The sequence below is a fragment of the Blennius ocellaris genome (assembly GCF_963422515.1).
Source record: "Blennius ocellaris genome assembly, chromosome: 21".
NCBI lineage: Eukaryota > Metazoa > Chordata > Actinopteri > Blenniiformes > Blenniidae > Blennius > Blennius ocellaris.
The window spans coordinates 13186992-13205544 of NC_137670.1; the positions used below are offsets into that span (position 1 = coordinate 13186992).

The 18553-nt window shown below is 44.3% G+C and overlaps 1 protein-coding gene across 2 annotated transcripts in view; it reads left to right on the forward strand.

Annotated features, from left to right (window-relative positions):
- LOC308145974 (myosin phosphatase Rho interacting protein) overlaps window positions 1–18553 on the forward strand; it is a 44330-nt gene that overhangs the window by 22778 nt on the left and 2999 nt on the right. For both annotated transcript variants that reach the window (XM_080517589.1, XM_080517590.1), the window contains 18 exons: window positions 2948–3173; window positions 3433–3991; window positions 5097–5229; window positions 5320–5436; window positions 6889–6945; window positions 7060–7128; window positions 7209–7298; window positions 8795–8904; window positions 9054–9092; window positions 10618–11398; window positions 11865–11981; window positions 12748–16455; window positions 17192–17339; window positions 17438–17543; window positions 17663–17822; window positions 17915–18022; window positions 18105–18191; window positions 18289–18451. In XM_080517589.1, coding sequence (XP_080373715.1) covers window positions 2948–3173; window positions 3433–3991; window positions 5097–5229; window positions 5320–5436; window positions 6889–6945; window positions 7060–7128; window positions 7209–7298; window positions 8795–8904; window positions 9054–9092; window positions 10618–11398; window positions 11865–11981; window positions 12748–16455; window positions 17192–17339; window positions 17438–17543; window positions 17663–17822; window positions 17915–18022; window positions 18105–18191; window positions 18289–18451 — 6778 coding nt within the window. The remainder of the gene's footprint in view (window positions 1–2947; window positions 3174–3432; window positions 3992–5096; window positions 5230–5319; window positions 5437–6888; window positions 6946–7059; window positions 7129–7208; window positions 7299–8794; window positions 8905–9053; window positions 9093–10617; window positions 11399–11864; window positions 11982–12747; window positions 16456–17191; window positions 17340–17437; window positions 17544–17662; window positions 17823–17914; window positions 18023–18104; window positions 18192–18288; window positions 18452–18553) is intronic.

The window sequence follows — 18553 nt, forward strand, 5'->3', positions numbered from 1 at the left end:
AGAACAGTGAGAATATAATGTACTGAAGGATGACCTCTGCTGTGGAAACAGACAGTATGGAGGCTTTTCATTCCTCTCCAAGTACAGCAGGTTTTTTCTTCCCCCCCCCTCACTGAGGGTGGGAAATGGATGTTGTTTTTCTGCCAGCCACATGCTCAGGAGTTTATGCGTTCTATATTTGTGTTCTTCAGTCACATGGTGTGTCGGTGTTTGTAGACTGTACCTCCACTTGAGTTGACTTACGGTACTTCAGACCAAGACATCGAATATTTGACTTGTCATTGTCAAGGTTTAAGTCATGTGAACACAACACTCTGAATAAACGAAAGCACATCTCATGTGATAGAGACTGAACAATCTCACAAGGTATTCAATGTTACTGAGCTATGAACACATTCCTGAACAAACAATCCACGGTGACGATGACAGCTGCCTGCTACCAGAACATTCAGCAGGAACTCTCGGCAATGTGTCCGCGATCTCCTTGCATGTAAATTTGCCACTGCAGCCAGTTTCCTTGTCGTGCCTCACAGCTGCTGTCTCACCTGTCAGGCTTTTCTTGCCTGTGCGGTTAATAACCTTGCAGGCCTCTTCAAAGCAATCAGGGTTTTTTTTGTTGGGTTTTTTTTGTTTTTCTGAGGAGGGTCACAGTCAGGATCTTGCACATATTTTCTGACGGCGCTCGTAACAGCGCTGAGCCCTTGCTGTCTTAATGCGACACACATTAATATTTGTGAGCCTGTGAGCACAAACTTTGGGAGTCTGCCACTAAACCCCGCCAGTGCTGCTAATTAGCTGCATTCACTGCTTTGTAGAGGGGCCAGCAAGCGAATTTTGATTTTCGGAATAATAAGGCACCTTGAATAAACAGTAGGCACTGAGGAAAATGGATCGGACGGTGTTGAGGACCGACATACTGCAAAGTTGCTTAGCCTTAGAGTAAGGTGAGCAAACCTTTAAGCTATTCGTGTAACATCCTTTATACATGCGATGTTGGTCCTCAATTCATACTGATGAGCATGAAGTGACGAAGACACTTAAATAAGGGATGAATCTTCCAAGACATGACTAAGTCCTGCTGACCTAATTAAATTGCTTTGAGATGAGTACTTTTTCTCAGTAAGTCAGTGATGTTTGTGTAAAACAACACTACTTCCAGTGTAGTTGTAGCCGTGTGATATCATCACCTAAAATAACTGCAGTGGTCAAGGCCCGGTCATTAGGGTTGATAATGTGTCAGGGCGATCCTTCCTCCACTGCCTAAACTGCCGTCAGTTTCTTTCAATGCCTCTGAGGCTGTTCAGTTATTTGGGACAACAGATTCTCACTGATTAATATCAATTGTTGTCTTATAGTTTACATTTCCCTCACTTTACTGTGCCAGCAACACATTTAGTGCCGAAGGCTGTCCTCCTGCTTTTTATATACTGTACTTGAGATATACACATGCTAAAGCACTCTTGTAAATACCTCAGTAATGCGTTGTGTTTGCCTTGTGGGTAGAGTCCTCCAATCGAAACACCCGACCTTGCATACACAGAGAAAAATAGATTGCCGTTTCTTCAATTGTAACCGAAAGGAATCTGACTGCTTTCCTTGTCTTGTGTATAAAATGTGTGTTATATTTCAAAGTTTTGTCTTTATTAAACAAAACAAAACATTTAGAATATTGAAATTAAAAATACTGGTCAATACATGAATACAACCTGCAACACAGAGCAAACGTTGACTTGAAAGGTTTTTTTGTGATTGGCAGGGTGGAACACCTGCAAGCCAGGGTTTTTCAGCTCAAGGCATGAATGGACATCCAGTGAGTTCATCTTGGCCAAACTTTTTATCCTGCATCCCATTTTGAATAAAATCCCATTCTTTGAAATCCCATCCCTCGAAAATTACAATTATTATCCAAATCTGTCTGGGTGAAGGGTGAATCAAGAGAACACACTTTTTTCTTCCCTCTCTGGTAGTGGAAGAGTGATTTTTAAGCCTGCGGCACGTTTTCTGTTTGTGGTGATCTGAATAGACTGAATAACAAAAATGATTTTTCATGGATTGCCTTGCTTTGGAAATGTTTCTTCATCTTATAAATAATTCTATGCAACGCCTGATCACTGAATGTATTTCTGATGTGGACAGGTGGTCTCACACTTTTAATTCAGTTTGTAAATTTGAAATCAAACAAAAGTGATCTATGACATTTTTACCCTTGAAATTGTGTTTCTGTGAAATTTCCTTCTCCAGAATGTCCTTGTGCTGTTTTGTTCTTTGTATCCCTCAGTGTTACAGGTGTGTTCACCATGAATGAGCCCTTTGTTCTTTGTCAAGCTGTCCATCTCTTACTCCTGTCCTTGTTTCCTCCTTTTCTCTACCCACAAGTTGTCCTTTTACAGAAAATAAAGGCTGTTTTGTTGTGGTTTGTCACGCTGATAATGGAATCACGTGACACACAAACAATAAAGGTGAACAGAAAAGCATAAACAAAGGAAACAGACCAGTAGTGTAACGGGGCCTATCACTGAACAAGAGTCAGTTCATTCTCACTACAGTGCACTGCAAAAAATCTAAATCATACCACTCAAAAGTACCCAGTTTCTTTTAAAATATAGTTTGTCCCACTTAATATAACACAGTTACTTGTATAATACTTGTCAGATTTTTGTATTTTTTATTTGGTGTGTCCATTTGTTTGAACTAGAAACACTTACGGTGTGGCATTATTTGCCACATTTATTTGAGATTTATCCTGGGAGTATTATACAATATTGCACATTTACATTCAGAGGTCAGGTTTCCAACATCTGTGTTCCAACGTTTATATTAAAGTGTTTTTATTCTTTCTCAAACTCTCTCCTTCTCATTTTCCTTATTGTAGTCTCTCTGTGACCTTACCTCCCATTATGTCCTTCCCTCTGCTAATCCGCTCCTTCCAACCCCAACCATTATTCAGGAGCCGGGCCCTGCCAAGGTAACTGTGACCAGCAGCAGTAGTGGAGGCAGCATCCCATGCCTGCCCAGCAGTATCGCCAGCGCCGAGCGCGTCCCGATGAGTCGGGCCTCTCTGTGGCAGGAGGAGAGCCGCTGGAGCAGGGCCACCATCCCCTGCAGCCGCAGTGCCTCCTGTATCAGCCAGCTGAGCCAGAGCCAACCGGAGTCCAGTGTCACCACTCAAGATGGTGAGGACCAAGAAGAGGGCAAATCCTCAAAAATGCTGTTCATAAGGCCCGCGTTAGTGATCGGACATCTGTGTAACTATAGGAATGTGCACTAGTCTTGGTAGCCTGGAGGTTAGAGAAGTGAGCAGGTTCAAATCCTGACAGGTTAGAAATATGTACACCTCACTATTCTGATGACTGGCCGAACTAGTAGCAGCCTTCATAATCATCGCTGCGTTTCATCAAGCTTTGTACATCATTGTCACCGTGTCTTCTCCAGATGGCGGCACTGTGAGCACTGGACGTAAAGTACGAGTGGAGAGTGGTTACTTCTCCTTGGAGAAGACCAAGTCTGAGCCTTCTCCAAATTCGGCTCTTCACTCCCAGCCACCCCAGCCACCAAAGCATCTGCCCCTGTCCTCTTCAGCGTCATCCTCCTCCTTAGGAGCTCCCAGTTCCAGGTACACCTCCGAATCAGAGCCCCAAACCTCCCCTCATCAACCCTCCCAAGACCCTCTTCCTTCTCCAGGTTCACTTGTTTCCCCAAGCTACTCCACCATCAGCTCCTCCCAGAGCTCGCTGGATTCTGATCCTAGCGGAGCGACACCCACCTGGGAGGGGCACAGTTTTGGTGGAGGGAGCTCTAGTAGTGTGAGTGGTGGAGGAGGCAGAGTTGGCAGGTCTGGCAGGGAGTATGCAGCGTTGTCAGACGTGCCAAGAGCTCGAAGGCTGACCTACCGGGAAGCCTTCCGGTCAGACAAAAAGCATCAGGAGCTGAGAACGCGAACACGGAGCCCAGGGAGGGAGGAGGTGGCTCGGCTGTTTGGGGAGGAGCGCAGGTGAGGTTCAGTGCCATGCTCAGCACTTTGCATCAAACGTTAAAGTTTCTTTCAGCTGCCTGTTAAAGAAGAGCATTGAAAACATAATGCATAATTAATTTTAATGATGGAAAACAGATTACGTAATAATCATTAATGAACCACTGGTTGTTAGTTCTCAGCATACCCTGAAACCCTGTAGACAGCATGTAAGGTAGTTACTGAGTCCCATGCCTTGCCTCAAGCGTTCAGCATTTTAGTTGTTTTAGCACCTCCTGGTGGTTGTTATCTTTAAGGCGTCCTCTGTTACTGCTGCCTTCCCCAGCTTACCAGTGGTTGACCATTAATGATTTAGGATGATCTAAATGCATGTGGTACTTTGTTTTCTGCTGCTCTCTACCTTTTGCTCTCACCACCTTGCTAGTTAGTTTTGTTGTTTCACTCTTTTCCAGGGGCTTCTGAACAGAGCTTTATCTCAACCAACCCCTCCACCCCTGTCCCAATGCTGCTCCCTGCTGGTCACCGCTGATTCCTGCTTTCTATCATTTCATCTCTGCACTGCCTGGGAGCTCACACATGCACTGTTTATCCATGAGTAATTGAAACCGTATACCATGTGCTTACTCAAACGTACTGATGGACGTTCGTACCCACAGTTTTGGCTTTTTGACTCTAGCCACTCCTCATTTCTCAATTATCTTCTCGTTAATCAGTGCAGTGTCTTAAGGTAACGCCAAACTGTTGCCATTGCTTTTACTCCTATGTGTTTAATCCGCCATCCTGATTTCTTCTTAAGTTTATCTCTCATCCTATAACACTGCTCCTTATCTTTGGTTGTATTTCTGGATGGGTCTCTTTGGTGATGTCAGTTTTATTGATGTTTATTTTGAAAAGATGATTTTTCCAGAAGTTTCTTGAACTTGCTTAAGTTTCCCTTCATATCATGCTTTGATTTTGTAATACTCTCGCAGTGTTTGGAGCGATATGATTATGCTTTCAATGATGAGTATTTTGGCATGATGAAAAGCTTTTTATGCATTTATCACTATCGTGACATAAGACTTTGTAAAAACGGTAGTGTTTATTGTTTAAAAAAAAAAAGGTGGGGGTCTTCCTTGTCTTCTAGACGATCTCAAATCATCGGCCGATTTGAGGAAGGTCAACATGTTGAGCGTATGGACACAAGCGGCACCACTGAGCCCTCAGCCGACGCCACACTGAGACAAGGGCGCAGTGAGAGACGTCTCGCTAACAAACATGTAGGCCGCTCTCTTGATTATTTCTGAGCACTTTAAACCCAACAGACTGAACTGAATTCTAGTAACTGACTGCTAATTTTGCATCTGTAGGAGATGTCACTGGATTCAGCAAAGGACCGCTCAGTCCCTGACGTGTCCAGCTCCAGTTTTGCCAACTTAAGAAGAGCCAAGTCTCTGGACCGCAGAGTCACAGAGTCTTCGATGACTGTGAGTGCTGACAGAGTCTCTGAGGTGTAAAACGACTTTAGCTTGTTAAAAGTCATTGTGGTGTCTCTGAAAGGAAAATAACATCTTTCTATTCAAGGGAAAAGTACATTTCTGTGCAGATTGAAAGGGTTCATTTTGTTGTTTATTTTTTTTTAATTCATATTTATTTTTTCTCATCAGTTGGGTTTGACAATTTTCTGTGATAGAATGCATCTTTTACCCCATCCCCCCAACAAAACTTTTATGACTAAGGCTAACACTTGAAGCATAAAAATAAATGCCATAAAATCCCAGTTTAACATGACAACATAGTCTAACTCATTAACACCTAGAGTAACCTACACTGTCCTCATTTGCCAGTTGCAACTTGAGTGCATTCATATGAGGCCATCCGTTTAACGACCTACCACCAATAAAATGCATCATAATCGGCAGAAATGCATGTTGGGGAAAGTTAACATCAGATTGCGTGTCGCTCTATAAAGAGAATGTTGCTTTTATCATAAAGGGATGAAATTAAAACTTGATTTCGGGGTTAAGTTGAAGACACGATATGATTGTGATCTGTGTTGTGTTTTTGTAATGTGCCCTGTTCAGAAGAACGGAAGTGTGTGGCTGTGAGTTGCTTCATTTATTTTGGATGCGTACACGGTCACATGGGCGATCCTTAAAGTTGAACACAACTTACATCATTACCGAATACTTCAGGTGACTCAAGGTTATGTGGGTATCTTCCGGCGGTCTGACTCCTTGCAGTCTGATCTGAAGGCCATTCAGGGGCCATTCAGTCAGTGTGTTCCTCGTCTCTCAGGCCAAATTGCAGCTGCCAAAAACCCCCACCCACTTAAACGCACTCGTACACATGTACACACCACTGCCGCCACCGCTACTGGCGATTATAAATAGCCGGCACAGAAGCAGCCTCAGTCGTGTGCATGTCCCAGGGACAGAAGCAAGACACAGATTGTCAACATATGCCGTGAAGGCAGTTAGCCATCAGAATGACTCTCTGCCAGACGGTGACGCCACACCTGATGAAGCTCAACAAAAACAAGGTATTGATGAGCGAGCAGGCAGCAGCTTATGGGGCACCGGTTCGCTTTGGGGTCTATAAACAGACTTGAGCTTGGTTTCGATGTGCGGCAGTTTGTGTTTCACAGGGAGAGTCCGGCTCCCGCCAGTGAGTCTCTGCTGAAGCCGGGGCTACATATGGCCACTGACACTTGCTGAAAAGCTGGTTACCGGAATGTAAATAAATGCCTGTAAATGCAACAGTGTTCAGCGAGATGTTTGCATTTAGAATAGATGTTGGAGAAATAATCACCCACTGATGAAGTTGGTACAAAATATTTAAGACAAATGCAATTCAAGTATTTTTTTTCGCATTCCCTTTTTCCATAAATGTAATTCCTAAAGATTTTTCTTTGACATTGTTGTCTGTCTCAACTGCAGCCTGATCTGCTGAACTTCAAGAAAGGATGGATGACAAAGTTATACGAAGATGGAGTGGTAATCTATTTTAAAATTTCTGTTTTCACTGATGTTTTTCTCTCCACTATGGAATGGTATCTTTATAGTTGGTCTAATCCACTTCATGTTTTATTTGTTTTTGTTTTCCTTTAGTGGAAGAAACACTGGTTTGTCCTAACAGACCAGAGTTTAAGGTACTACAAGGACTCAATAGCTGAGGAGGTAAGATATTAAACATAGTGCATCAGTTCACTGGGAATGTCATTAACAGGCCATTATAAAGGAATAACTATATTTTTAAGGCTTCTGAACTGGATGGCGAGATTGACCTTTCCACGTGTTATGACGTCAAAGAGTTCCCGGTCCAGAGGAATTATGGCTTTCAAATCATGGTGAGTGCTGATTCTCCATGTCGTCAATAATCATCAGTCACCTGTAAGACTGCCACTTATTGTCTGCACAGTTTAGCTCCACTGTCTCCTGCTAATCTAAAAACAGCCACAGACACCATGTGGCGCAACCTTCGCTATCAAGTCTTGCCATTTCTCCTTTTGAAATGATTATTTGTCCGTCATGAGGGATGTCACTTGACTTGTCATCTCTCTGTATGAGGCTGACATCATGCTGGTCTAAATATGCCGGCACCGCTTGTGTGCTGCAGCATGTGGCCTTCATCCTTCGCGACATGTTTTTCTAACCTCTCGCGTTCAAATGCACTGCCCTTATCCACATTTTGCCAATACCACTCACCGTAGCCCATGAAAAATACATATTAGTGTGTTTGCATGTCTCAGAGACGTTGCATGAATGAAGCAGACGCGCCAGTATTCGTATAATCACTTAATCATCCCGTCATTAAACACTTTTAGCACTTGTTGCTGGCAAAATACGTACAGCTCCTACGCAGCTGCATGCAGTACACTGTGAGGCCAGTGAGGCTTTTGTTTCTGCTACATATAGACGCAAGCTCCACGCGCTAATCCCGTGAGAACCAAAGGTCATTTCTTTTGTTTACAGTGACATCTCCGGATATTTTCTACAGGAAGTCAGAAATAGAGTAGTGGAGAGGATCGTTGTCTCTTTGGCTGAGAACAACACGGGTTTGGTGTCGAGAAATTAATAACTCCAGTATTTATATCTGCTCTCTGTACACCATGCTTCTCACTGGAAGGGCTTGTTGTTTGCTCCATTGCCCGACAGGATTGAGCTTAATTCTCAATCCAGATTCTTGGAATGAAGCGCTTGACTTCTGAAGACCCATTATTGTGCCTTTAAATATACCAGAAAACTGCGCTTTTGTGAATGTCACCTAACTGCCACTAGAGGTCTCTGCAGGAGAAAGGAAACAAACCTTACTTTATTAATCTGCCTGGGGAAATTACTTCTCCACATTTAACCCACTCAAGCTTTTACTTCATTTGATTAATATTTTAGTGTGAAACTTTAGTTTACACTGTGTTCTTTAAAATTGCCAATCTGAACTTGCATTCTTGCACAAGTCTTTTTCCTTTTCAGTTTTTGCAGTAGATATCGATCCCCGTGCACATTTTCAGCAGCGGCTGTCTGCACACACCTAGTTTCTGATGTGAACTGTGGCACAAGGTTTTTAAACCTTTTTTTCCGGACTGAAAAGAAAAGGCACAGCACATATTTAAGAAAGAAAAAGCAGTCAAAACTGGGTGATGGTTGCTCATTGGTTGCAATGAATGGATAGTCAAAAGCAAGAAATAACGTCAGTCTCCTAAATCATAAACAAAGCTTGTATTGTCTTTGCATGTCCATTTCTGTATCCCGGTTTCACGCCATAATCCATTGTCAAAAAGCTATTTGGATCTAAACGTTCTCCAGACCTGTCAGACGTTTATGTGAACTGTCTGTCTGTTTATAGTGTAAAGATGGAGCCTGCACCCTGTCAGCCATGACCTCTGGAATCCGTCGCAATTGGATTCAGGCCATTATGAAGAATGTGCGACCGACTATCGCCCCCGACGTCACCCGGTAATACCCGGCGAGGATCAACACCTGCCAGTGGCAGATACAACAATGGCTTTTTCTCACTTTGTTTATCTTAATGCCCGTCTCCTCCTCACCTTTTCTTTCCCTCTTTCTCTTCCCTTTTCACCCGGTATTTTTCAACCTGCTTCCAGGAAAAACATCTCTCTGAAACTATCCGTTCTGAAGCCCAGGTTGGAGTGCTTGTGCGTGTGTGTTGAATACCCCCCCCCCCTCCTCGAACAGTGATGTCATTGCTCGGCAATGTTAGGCCCGGCGTGTTTGTCCTCCCATATGTCATGTGAATATTGAGTAATGTCGCCCCGTTAAGTTATGCTACTGTGGAGCCACACATCAGCGTCCGAGAATAATCTGCCCAACAGCACACACGGCTGTTACTCATCCCTGTTTTCTTACTGTCCACCCAGTAACTTACTCAAGGTTAAAAAAAAGTCATGATACGAGAAATACTTTACTGATCAGGTAGAACAGCTGTGATATAATTCTCCTTTTTTTTTTTACATGACAGAAATACACCTTAGGGAATTGCAACTTCCCACACTTTTATTTTAATTCACTATTTATTTATTTAAGATCCCAACGTGATACTTTATAGAAACCGACCTCGGTTACTCGGGTCACAGACCTTAATCTGGCAGTTTGTCTCTTGCACAGGAGTATGTGTGGTATTATTGGTATTTCTGCACAGGCACCTCTTGTCCATTCTTTAACACCGTCCCTTCCTCTCCGCCCGCCGGACCCACCCACGCCCTCCCTGTGCTTCCTGACGTGCCCGTGCAACGTGTCGAAAATGGATTTTTCTGTTTGTCTGTCTGTCTGGTCACCTTTGTCCTTTTACTGCCAGCATGATGAGCAGTTTACAGCCAACACATTCTTAACATTAAGCTATTGTGTGATTTTTGCTTTAACACAGTAGCTAATTCTGCTATTGGGCAGGATTACCTGAGACCATGAGTGGAGCTGAAAAGCTGCTTTCAGCCACACAGTGTCCTTATAAATGTTTTGATGTTATTGCTGTGATTTGAATTAATTCCATTAATGTTTGCTATGTTTTTAAAGTCAGGGTGTCTGCTGGTCTTGAGTCTGGTCTCGCTCTAAATAGATGGTGGGAAATATTATTTGTGTCTGATTGTGTAGTGTGACAAACTAAAAACCTTTATTGGGATAGCTCCCTTATTGGTTGTTTTTAATTAACTTTTAAAGTATTTTCCTTCCTAATGTGCATATTACAATATTCTAACAGGGCATATAATTAGTAAAACTGAGGATTTTTAGTAAACACCATAACACATCATTCTATTGAATTTGAATCATTTGCCTATTTTTTTATATGCTATCTCTCCAAATGTCATTTTCCTTTAATTTAATGATAAAATAATTCACGTTCATAGTTATAGGCTACTAAAGACTGCAGTCAAACTCTGTAATGGCAATGTAGTTTACTATCATACCCTTTTTTTCAGTATGAATGTGATTGATGAGAAATTGGAATCAAACAGGTTTTTCAAAGTCTTGGTACAATTCATGGACCCTGCAGAAACCCTGGAAATGCACAGTGACATGAAGCTGCATAACATGAAATGTTTTTGTGTCCTTGTTTTGTCCTGTAAAGTCTTATGTCCAAGGTTGTAAGAAATGTACAGTGAGTCTCGTTTATACACTATTCTTTAAGGTAAATATGTGTTTTTCTTTATTCAGATCGCTCCCTGACGAGCCGATTAAGAGCCATGTGATGTTGGAGCCGTGTTCTTCGCCCACCCCGGAGTCGAGCCCCAGCACAGAGGCCCCAAAGTCAGATTCCATCAGACAGCCACCTGTAAACAACACCTCTGCACCTCCGTCTGAGCCGCGTAAAAGTCGAGTCCGCGAGCGCCGGCGAGAGGGCCGCTCAAAGACTTACGACTGGACTGAGTTCAAAATGGAAAAGGCGCAAAAACCTGTGAAAGAACGAGCAGACACAGTCGACCTCAGTTCGTCCATCTCTACAACCTCTTCCTACTGCTCCCCCTCATCGTCACCCTCCTCTTTAGCGTCCTCTCCGGTCTCTACCTCCTCTCTCCAAACCTCGTCTGTATCGGGTGCCAACCCGCCGTCTATAGCTGAAGAAACAGAAAAGGAAAATGTTCGGAAAAGCACCCACCCTCAAAGCACAACGAGTGCAGCTCACGCGCCAAATACTGTAACTGTTACCATTATTTCAACGATGAATGCTACGTCCCCGGTACAGCCGTCCACCTCCGACAGCCAAGAACAAGGAAAGATGGAAGTGGACCACCCCGCCGCTTTGTGTTCAGAGCAGGACGACACAAAGGACAACAGAACCTCAGACGTCCGAGAGGAGATAGAGCAGCGATGGCATCAGGTGGAAACGACGCCGTTAAGAGAGGAGAAGCAAGTGCCCATCAACACCGCTTTAGCAAACTCCAGTAACTCGGAGCGACTGCCTCCTCATGAGCTCGCTGCACTGTTGGATAAGGAGGTCTGTTTGTTTACACATGGTTCTTCTTTAGACTCTCGATATTTTTAAATGACATCATGTTCAAAATATTTACGACTTGAGTCATGGATTTATTTATTTTTTACTTTTTTTTATTTGTGAAATATTTGTGTGTCATTTATTAAGTGAACTCAGCAAATTAAAAAGCTGTTAATGTTACCATCCTTACATATCTATAATCATGACCAATCATCATATCTGAATATTAGACTCTGGAAGATGACCCCACTTTTGCAAACATATTCCCAAATGTGTGTTATGTTTAATATTCAGGCCTTTTTTGTTGTTGTTTCTGATCAACCTCAAGTTGCAAGGAAGCAAACGTGGTATTTATGGACATTGCTGAGATGGCCAATCAAAACTATCGATCTTAACAAATGTCTAGCGGTATCATAATATCGTGCAACATTAATATTATTTTTGTTTCCCTCCCCCCATCTTTGCTCAGTTGGGACAGAAACAGAAGGAACTGGACCGATTACAGAAGCAGAACAACCTTTTGAAAGAACAACTGGAAGACGCGCTCGGGAGAGAACACAGTGCCAGGGAAGGCTACGTGCTACAGGTACAACACACACTGTCATGTTTTGGCATCTATGTTATATTGGACTCTATGGACAGATATTGTTAAGATATGTTAAGATAAAGAAATCTGAACTTCCAGCATTATTAAGGTTTGTAAGAAATTATACATACACACAATGTTATGTATGCCGGTTTTGGTTAATGGATTGAACTCTAGAGTGTGCCACTGTAACTTTTAAAAATTCTACTAACGGGTGTGGGTGCTTATTCTCTCAGACTTATAAGCATGGTTGCGGTGTTCTTAGCATGTGTTTTCACTAATTTTTGACGGAGTTTCACATCTCCTGGGAAAATAACTGATTTGATCTTTGTTGCTAAAGGTAAGAAACATGATCAAAAAGTCTTGCGCTGTGCTTTTTCTGGCTGTTTGCGTGTGTGTCCCTTCACCAGCTTGATTTCTGTATGCTCTGTGTTTAGAACTGCATGCTTTAACCAGTGTTTATATTTATTTACATTGTGCATTTTTAAGTCATACCATATTTTTTGCAGTTTGTTTTTTTTTTTTTTTGTAAAAAAGGCCACCATTTAAATTCTTCATTTTGTTTTGGATGGTTGGGTTAAGGTTTTGCTTTCCAAGTGACCTCTGAAAAAGCACAGTGGAAGCTTGGTGGACACATCCAAAGAGCATTGATAACAACAAAGGACAAACCTTATTTTCCTGGTAATATCCGAGATGTGGTTCTCCATGTGTGCTTGGAGAATAAAGTGATATAATTAATAAAACTGTCTCATCAATCTTTTTCAAGAGTGCACCACCTCCTTCCTCTTCGCCGCAAAAAGTGCCGTTCCAACACTTGCACAGCCTGACTCAAGATTTGCAAAGTGAATTGGAGTCTCAGAAGCGGAAACAGGACATTACTCAGCACCAAATCCGGACCTTAAAGAGAAGCTACACTGAAGCTAAGGACGCTGCAGATCGGCACGAGTATGACATTCAGGCTCTGCAGGCTAAACTCGCATCTGCAATGGCTGAAATCCTGGTCAGCGAACAGGCGGTAGCCCGAATGCGAAATGAACTGAAGTTAGAGCAAGACCGTTCAAAGGAGCAAGAGGAGGAATACGGCCGTGGTGAGGCCACTCTGCGGGCTCAGCTGAAAGACAGTGAAGACAGACTCCGTGAAGTAGAGGCCAACCTATTGGAGAGAAACCAGGCCCTGAGACACCTGGAGCACCAGCAGGCGCTGCAACGTGACCACATGAGAGAAATACAGAGGTTGCAGGAGAAACTCCAAGAAGTGACTGCCCGACTAAGTGCCACAGAGGAGGGCCAGGCATTGAAGGAGGAACGCCTGAGGAAGGAGCAGAGTAGCATGCAAGAAAGTCATGAGAGGGAGCGGCAGACTCTGTGCAGGAGATTAGCTGAGGCTGAAGCTGCACGCAAGGAAATAGAGGACAAGCTGTTGGAGGCCGAGCAGCAGGTCGAGGCCTTGTTAAGAGGGAGGCGGGCCTCGGGTTGTAAAGAGAGCAGGGAGGAAATGCTGAAGTTGCAAGAGGAGCTGGCCCAAAAGTCTGGCGTGATTGATTCGTTGAGGGAGAACGTGCGTAGGCTTGAGGAAGAGAAAAGTCACCTCACGTGCCGCTGTCAGGAGCTTCTCAATCAGATTGCTGAAGCAGATCGCGAGGTGAATAAGCTCCGCAATCGTCTGGAAACAGAAGAATCTGATTACTACACTCTGGAAAATTCGTATGAAAGGGCGACCCAAGAGTTTCAGAAAATGAGCCAGTTCCTGAGAGAGAAAGAGGAGGAGATCCGGCAAACTAAAGAGATGTATGAGAGGCTGATGGAACGCAAGGAAGAGGACCTGAAAGAGGCACTTGTTAAAATGACTGCACTCGGCAACAGCTTAGAGGAAACTGAACAGAAGTTGCAGGCGAAGGAAGAGCTTCTTTGTCAAATGAGTCAAAGTCATAAGCTTGAGCCATGTTCCGCTGAAATGGATCTGCAAGCGAAGCTGGTGATGGCAGAAGACCGCATTGCGGAGTTGGAGCAGCACCTCGATGCCTTAAAGCTCGGCTATGCTGATCTACAAATGGAAAGGCAACACCTTCCAGAGCAGAACAAGAAGGGAAGAGCGAAACTGACCTCCTCCATGTCAACACATTCTGCACTTTCTTTTGTTGATAAATCCACAGCAGAGAATTTCCCAGATGATAAAGAATCTCAAGCTAAGAGACCAAAAATACGTTTTTCCAGTATCCAGTGCCAAAAGTACATGAGTTTCGAAAGCGTGGACACCAGCCGTGCAGGCAGTGCCTTTGCAGATGTAGGACAAATGGTAAACCAGGATCTAAGTGAGGATGTCGAAGTAACAGAAGATACCCCCTCTGATATTGTATTCCAACATACTAGTGACCCAGAGAAGTTCATCTCCATCATACATGCCCTAGAAACGAAACTGCTCGCCACCGAGGATAAGCTTAAATGCCTCACACAGAATCTAGAAGTTCAACAATCAGCACAGGCAGAAGAAATGTCCCAGGTAGAGCTAAAGATGACGGAGAGAAAGTCTTTTCCAGAGAGAGAAAGTGTGATAGATAATAGTGCCGCCATCAAGCATTACAGCAACGCTCTGGTGTGTGTGGAAAACAGTCGGGAGAAAGTCAAAGCTATTCTCGGTGGCTCTCATGACACCACCGATTCTCAGCTGCACTCCTTGTCAGAGATAGAGAGTGATTTGTTCAATGCGTCGCTGTACATCCGCCAAGGGCAGAAGACGGAGGAGCAGTCGTCAGCCGTCCATCTGCAGCAAACTCCCGAATCTATAGACAAAGAGGCATTGCATCTCTTTGCAAAAACGTTGACTTTTGAGGCAGTCGTTTTGAATAAGATGTCTTTGTTAATACAGACTTCAAAGTCTGACCTCTTGCAAACTCTCGCCGAGGTATGGGAAGAAATTGAGCAGGTTAAACGGAGTGACAAAGATTGCTTAGCCATAGTTTATGCAGACGTGTTGACCAGGAAGTTGATGTTGGAGAGTGCATTTTGGAAAGAACTGGAGAAAGCTGAAACAGCTGTGGGAAAATCCAAAGAGAGCAGCGTATCGGCTGATGTAGACGTCGACTCAGCAGTTGTCTTCAACACAGTCATTAAAGCAGAATTAGCCTATTCGATTCAAAACCTCAAACTTTGCTATGAAGAAAAATTCAAAGTACTCAAAAGGGAGTTGAGCGAAGCCCATAGTAACCTATATCAAAGGGAAAAGGCCTTGAAAACAATTATTGAAGCTTCCAAAAGGCCCGAATTGAAAAGTGTAATTAAAGAGGTCAAAAATAACTTTGGCTTCAGCAAACAAACGCTGGCTGACATTCGTCCCCCTGAACTTGCTCCATACATGGAGCAGATTGAAACAGAGGAAGCGAAAGACTTGGCAGAGGAAATTGTAGATCGACACTTGGCCGGTGAAATGCCCTCTTGTGGTGTGGACTCTGTCGAATCATTGAGAAATGCTCATGATCACCTGGCTAATGAGCTTCAGAGACAAGCGGCGATCCTTCACAAGTACGCTCAAGAGATAGAAAGCGGTGGAAACCCTCCCGGACTGTTGAAAATGATCCACGCTCTTTTAGGGAACCAAACCGCCCAGAGCTTCACAGGTACCTCTCTTTGCATGCGCGAAGCTCTGATCCAGGCCCAGGTGGCGTACGTGGCGTGCAGGCTGCGGGCCATGCACGAACAAGACCTGGGCTGGTGCAAACAGACCAGTCAGGACATGGGCGCTCTGGTGCATCAGCACGCCCGCAACGTCACGGCAATCCAAGAAAAATACGAAGCGTCTTTACAAGAGGAGCGCCTGACCTTCAGTCAAACGGTGGCCAATCTCCAGAAGGAGAATCAAACGCTCAAGAGCGAGATCAGCAAGCGTGTGAACCAGCTCTCCCAGCAGCAGGAGCAAAAGGCTCTCCTGGAAAAACAATTTCAGAAAGAGACCAAAGATCTGAAGCAGAGGCTGGATAAAGCGCTCAGCCAGGCAGAAGAGGGCCACGCCTCCACAGAGATGGCGCTCGCGGAGACGGCGGCCGACAGTCAACGAAAGCTGGAAGTGTTGCTGGTGGACATGGACACCATGGAGGAGCAGCACGAGAGTCACGTCAGGAAACTGGAGGAGCAGTTTGAGCAGAGGATCTGCGAGCTGCAGCATCTGCACAAAGAGGAGATTGAAAAATTACATTCTCGCTATGTGGAAAATATTCAAAGTGTCATAGATCACCGGGCGGACAAAGAGAGCCCTGAGAGTCCACACTCGCCGCCCACACCAATGGAAGAGGAGGAGCAGGGGAAGGGCGCTGAGACGCCGACCATGTCGGAGGGGGACTCCATGGTGGTTCTGAAGGACCGGATTCAGGAGCTGGAGACTCAGATGAATAACATGCGAGACGAACTGGAGAACAAGCATCTTGAAGGAGATGTGGCCAGCCTGAGAGAGAAATACCAGAGAGACTTTGAAAGTCTGAAGGTTTTTGCTCTTTTAATTTCACTTTATTACAACCTTGATTTAAAGGAGTTAGAGTTGAATAGCCACGTAGCTAAAATCACTTGGTTTCTGATTCCTACACGTATTACTGATCGAGTGGATTGGGAAATGGTGTGACTTCAATTTAACAGAGAGTGTAAACTGCGCTGTGAAGGATGTCCAACAATTTGTTTGTATTGTTGCCTCACATAGTGCCTAACTTCTGATATTTATGCAAAGTATACATTTTGTTCTTTTACCGTAAAGACGACGTTGTTCGTCAGTCGGTCTGCCTCCGTGTTCTCTATCTCGTATTTTCAAATTAGGGATTGCAGAAATTCTGTCAATCCCTCAGTGCATTGAAACCCACTGATAAATTGCTCCGTGATGGTTTGTATTCTTGTTATCTCGCAATGTCTTCTGTGATTCAACTCTCTGAAAAAGTTTCTTCTCCATTTGGTCGTCAGTGAACATACCATTTCCCATTTTCCGCTCCAGAATATAGTCGATCAGAGTAGGAGCGTATCAGTTAAAATGCAGCTTTGCTAATGTAGATTTCCACTACTTAAACTGACTCTGTTACTAACATAGCTGGGCTTTAGATTACAAGATACTTGCATGGCTTCTGTCACTGAATTTGCATGCATGTGAGTGAACTATTCATAGATACTGAATCTTTAGTCACCCGTAGACGGGTAAATGATGGCGTATTATAGCGTTGGATTGTTTCTTACTGTAGGCCACATGTGAACGTGGCTTTGCTGCAATGGAGGAAACGCACCAGAAGGTGATCGAAGACCTCCAGAGGCAGCATCAGAGGGAGATTTCCAAGCTGATGGAAGAGCGAGAGAGATTATTGGCTGAGGAGACGGCTGCCACGATCGCTGGTGAACCCACTGTCCTCCCCGACGACATTTCTCTACCGGGAAATCCAGACGCGCACATGGTGATCGACAATTCTATATGTGATGTGACTTTATTGCAGCTATCGAAGCTATGAAGAATGCACACAAAGAGGAGCTGGAGAAGACGCACCGCTCCCAGCTGAGTGGGCTGAACTCTGACATCGACGAGCTCCGCCTGCAATACGAGTATGTTTTATCCCTCTGAACAATTTGAAAGTGTTTTGGATCAAGAATAGCATTTGGTGTTTTTTCCTGTTCGAACGAGGTGCTCGTGACTAAATACTGTGATAATGTGACCGTCCAAGGGAGGAGCTGCAGTCCATCCAGAGAGAACTGGAGGTGTTGTCGGAGCAGTACTCCCAGAAGTGTCTGGAGAACGCTCACCTGGCCCAGGCGCTGGAGGCCGAGAGGCAGGCCCTCAGGCAGTGTCAGCGAGAGAACCAGGAGCTCAACGCTCACAACCAGGTCCCACGCCCCGGATACCCGCACGTTGCAAAAAGTAGAGGTCTGTTTCCTCCGGACCGGGGCCGAAGGATAACTTCCTTTGTTTCTGACAGGAATTGAACAACCGGCTGAGCGCCGAGATCACTCGGATGCGCTCCTGCTTCAGCGGAGAAACCGCTCTGTCCCCTGTCACTCAAGGCAAAGATGTGTACGAGCTCGAGGTGCGTTTTAAACGTGCGACACGCTCGGATATGTCACATGACCGGGATATCACTCTCTCTCTCTCTCTTTTTTTCGTTGTAGGTGCTGCTACGAATAAAAGAGTCTGAGATCCAGTATCTTAAACAGGAAATCCACTCGTTGAAAGATGAGCTGCAGTCTGCTCTGAGGGTAAAAGTCACAGTATTGAAGTCACGCGTCTGTTTCGTCATGTCGACGTGTGGGAAAAAAACCAAAAACTCAAAGGCTGTGTTTTGTGGCCCACCAGGACAAGAAGTACGCCACAGACAAGTATAAGGACATCTATACTGAACTCAGCATTGTGAAAGCGAAGGCTGACTGCGACATCAGCAAACTGACGGAGAAGCTGCTCATGGCCACAGAAGCTTTAGGCGAGAAAACAGTGGATGGGACCGTTACATCTGGATATGGTAAAGGGAAAGCTGGGGATTTTTTTTTTTTTTTTTGTCATTCGTTATCTGACTGATTTATTGTGTCCAGTTACAATTTATTTGTTGCAATTCATTTCTATC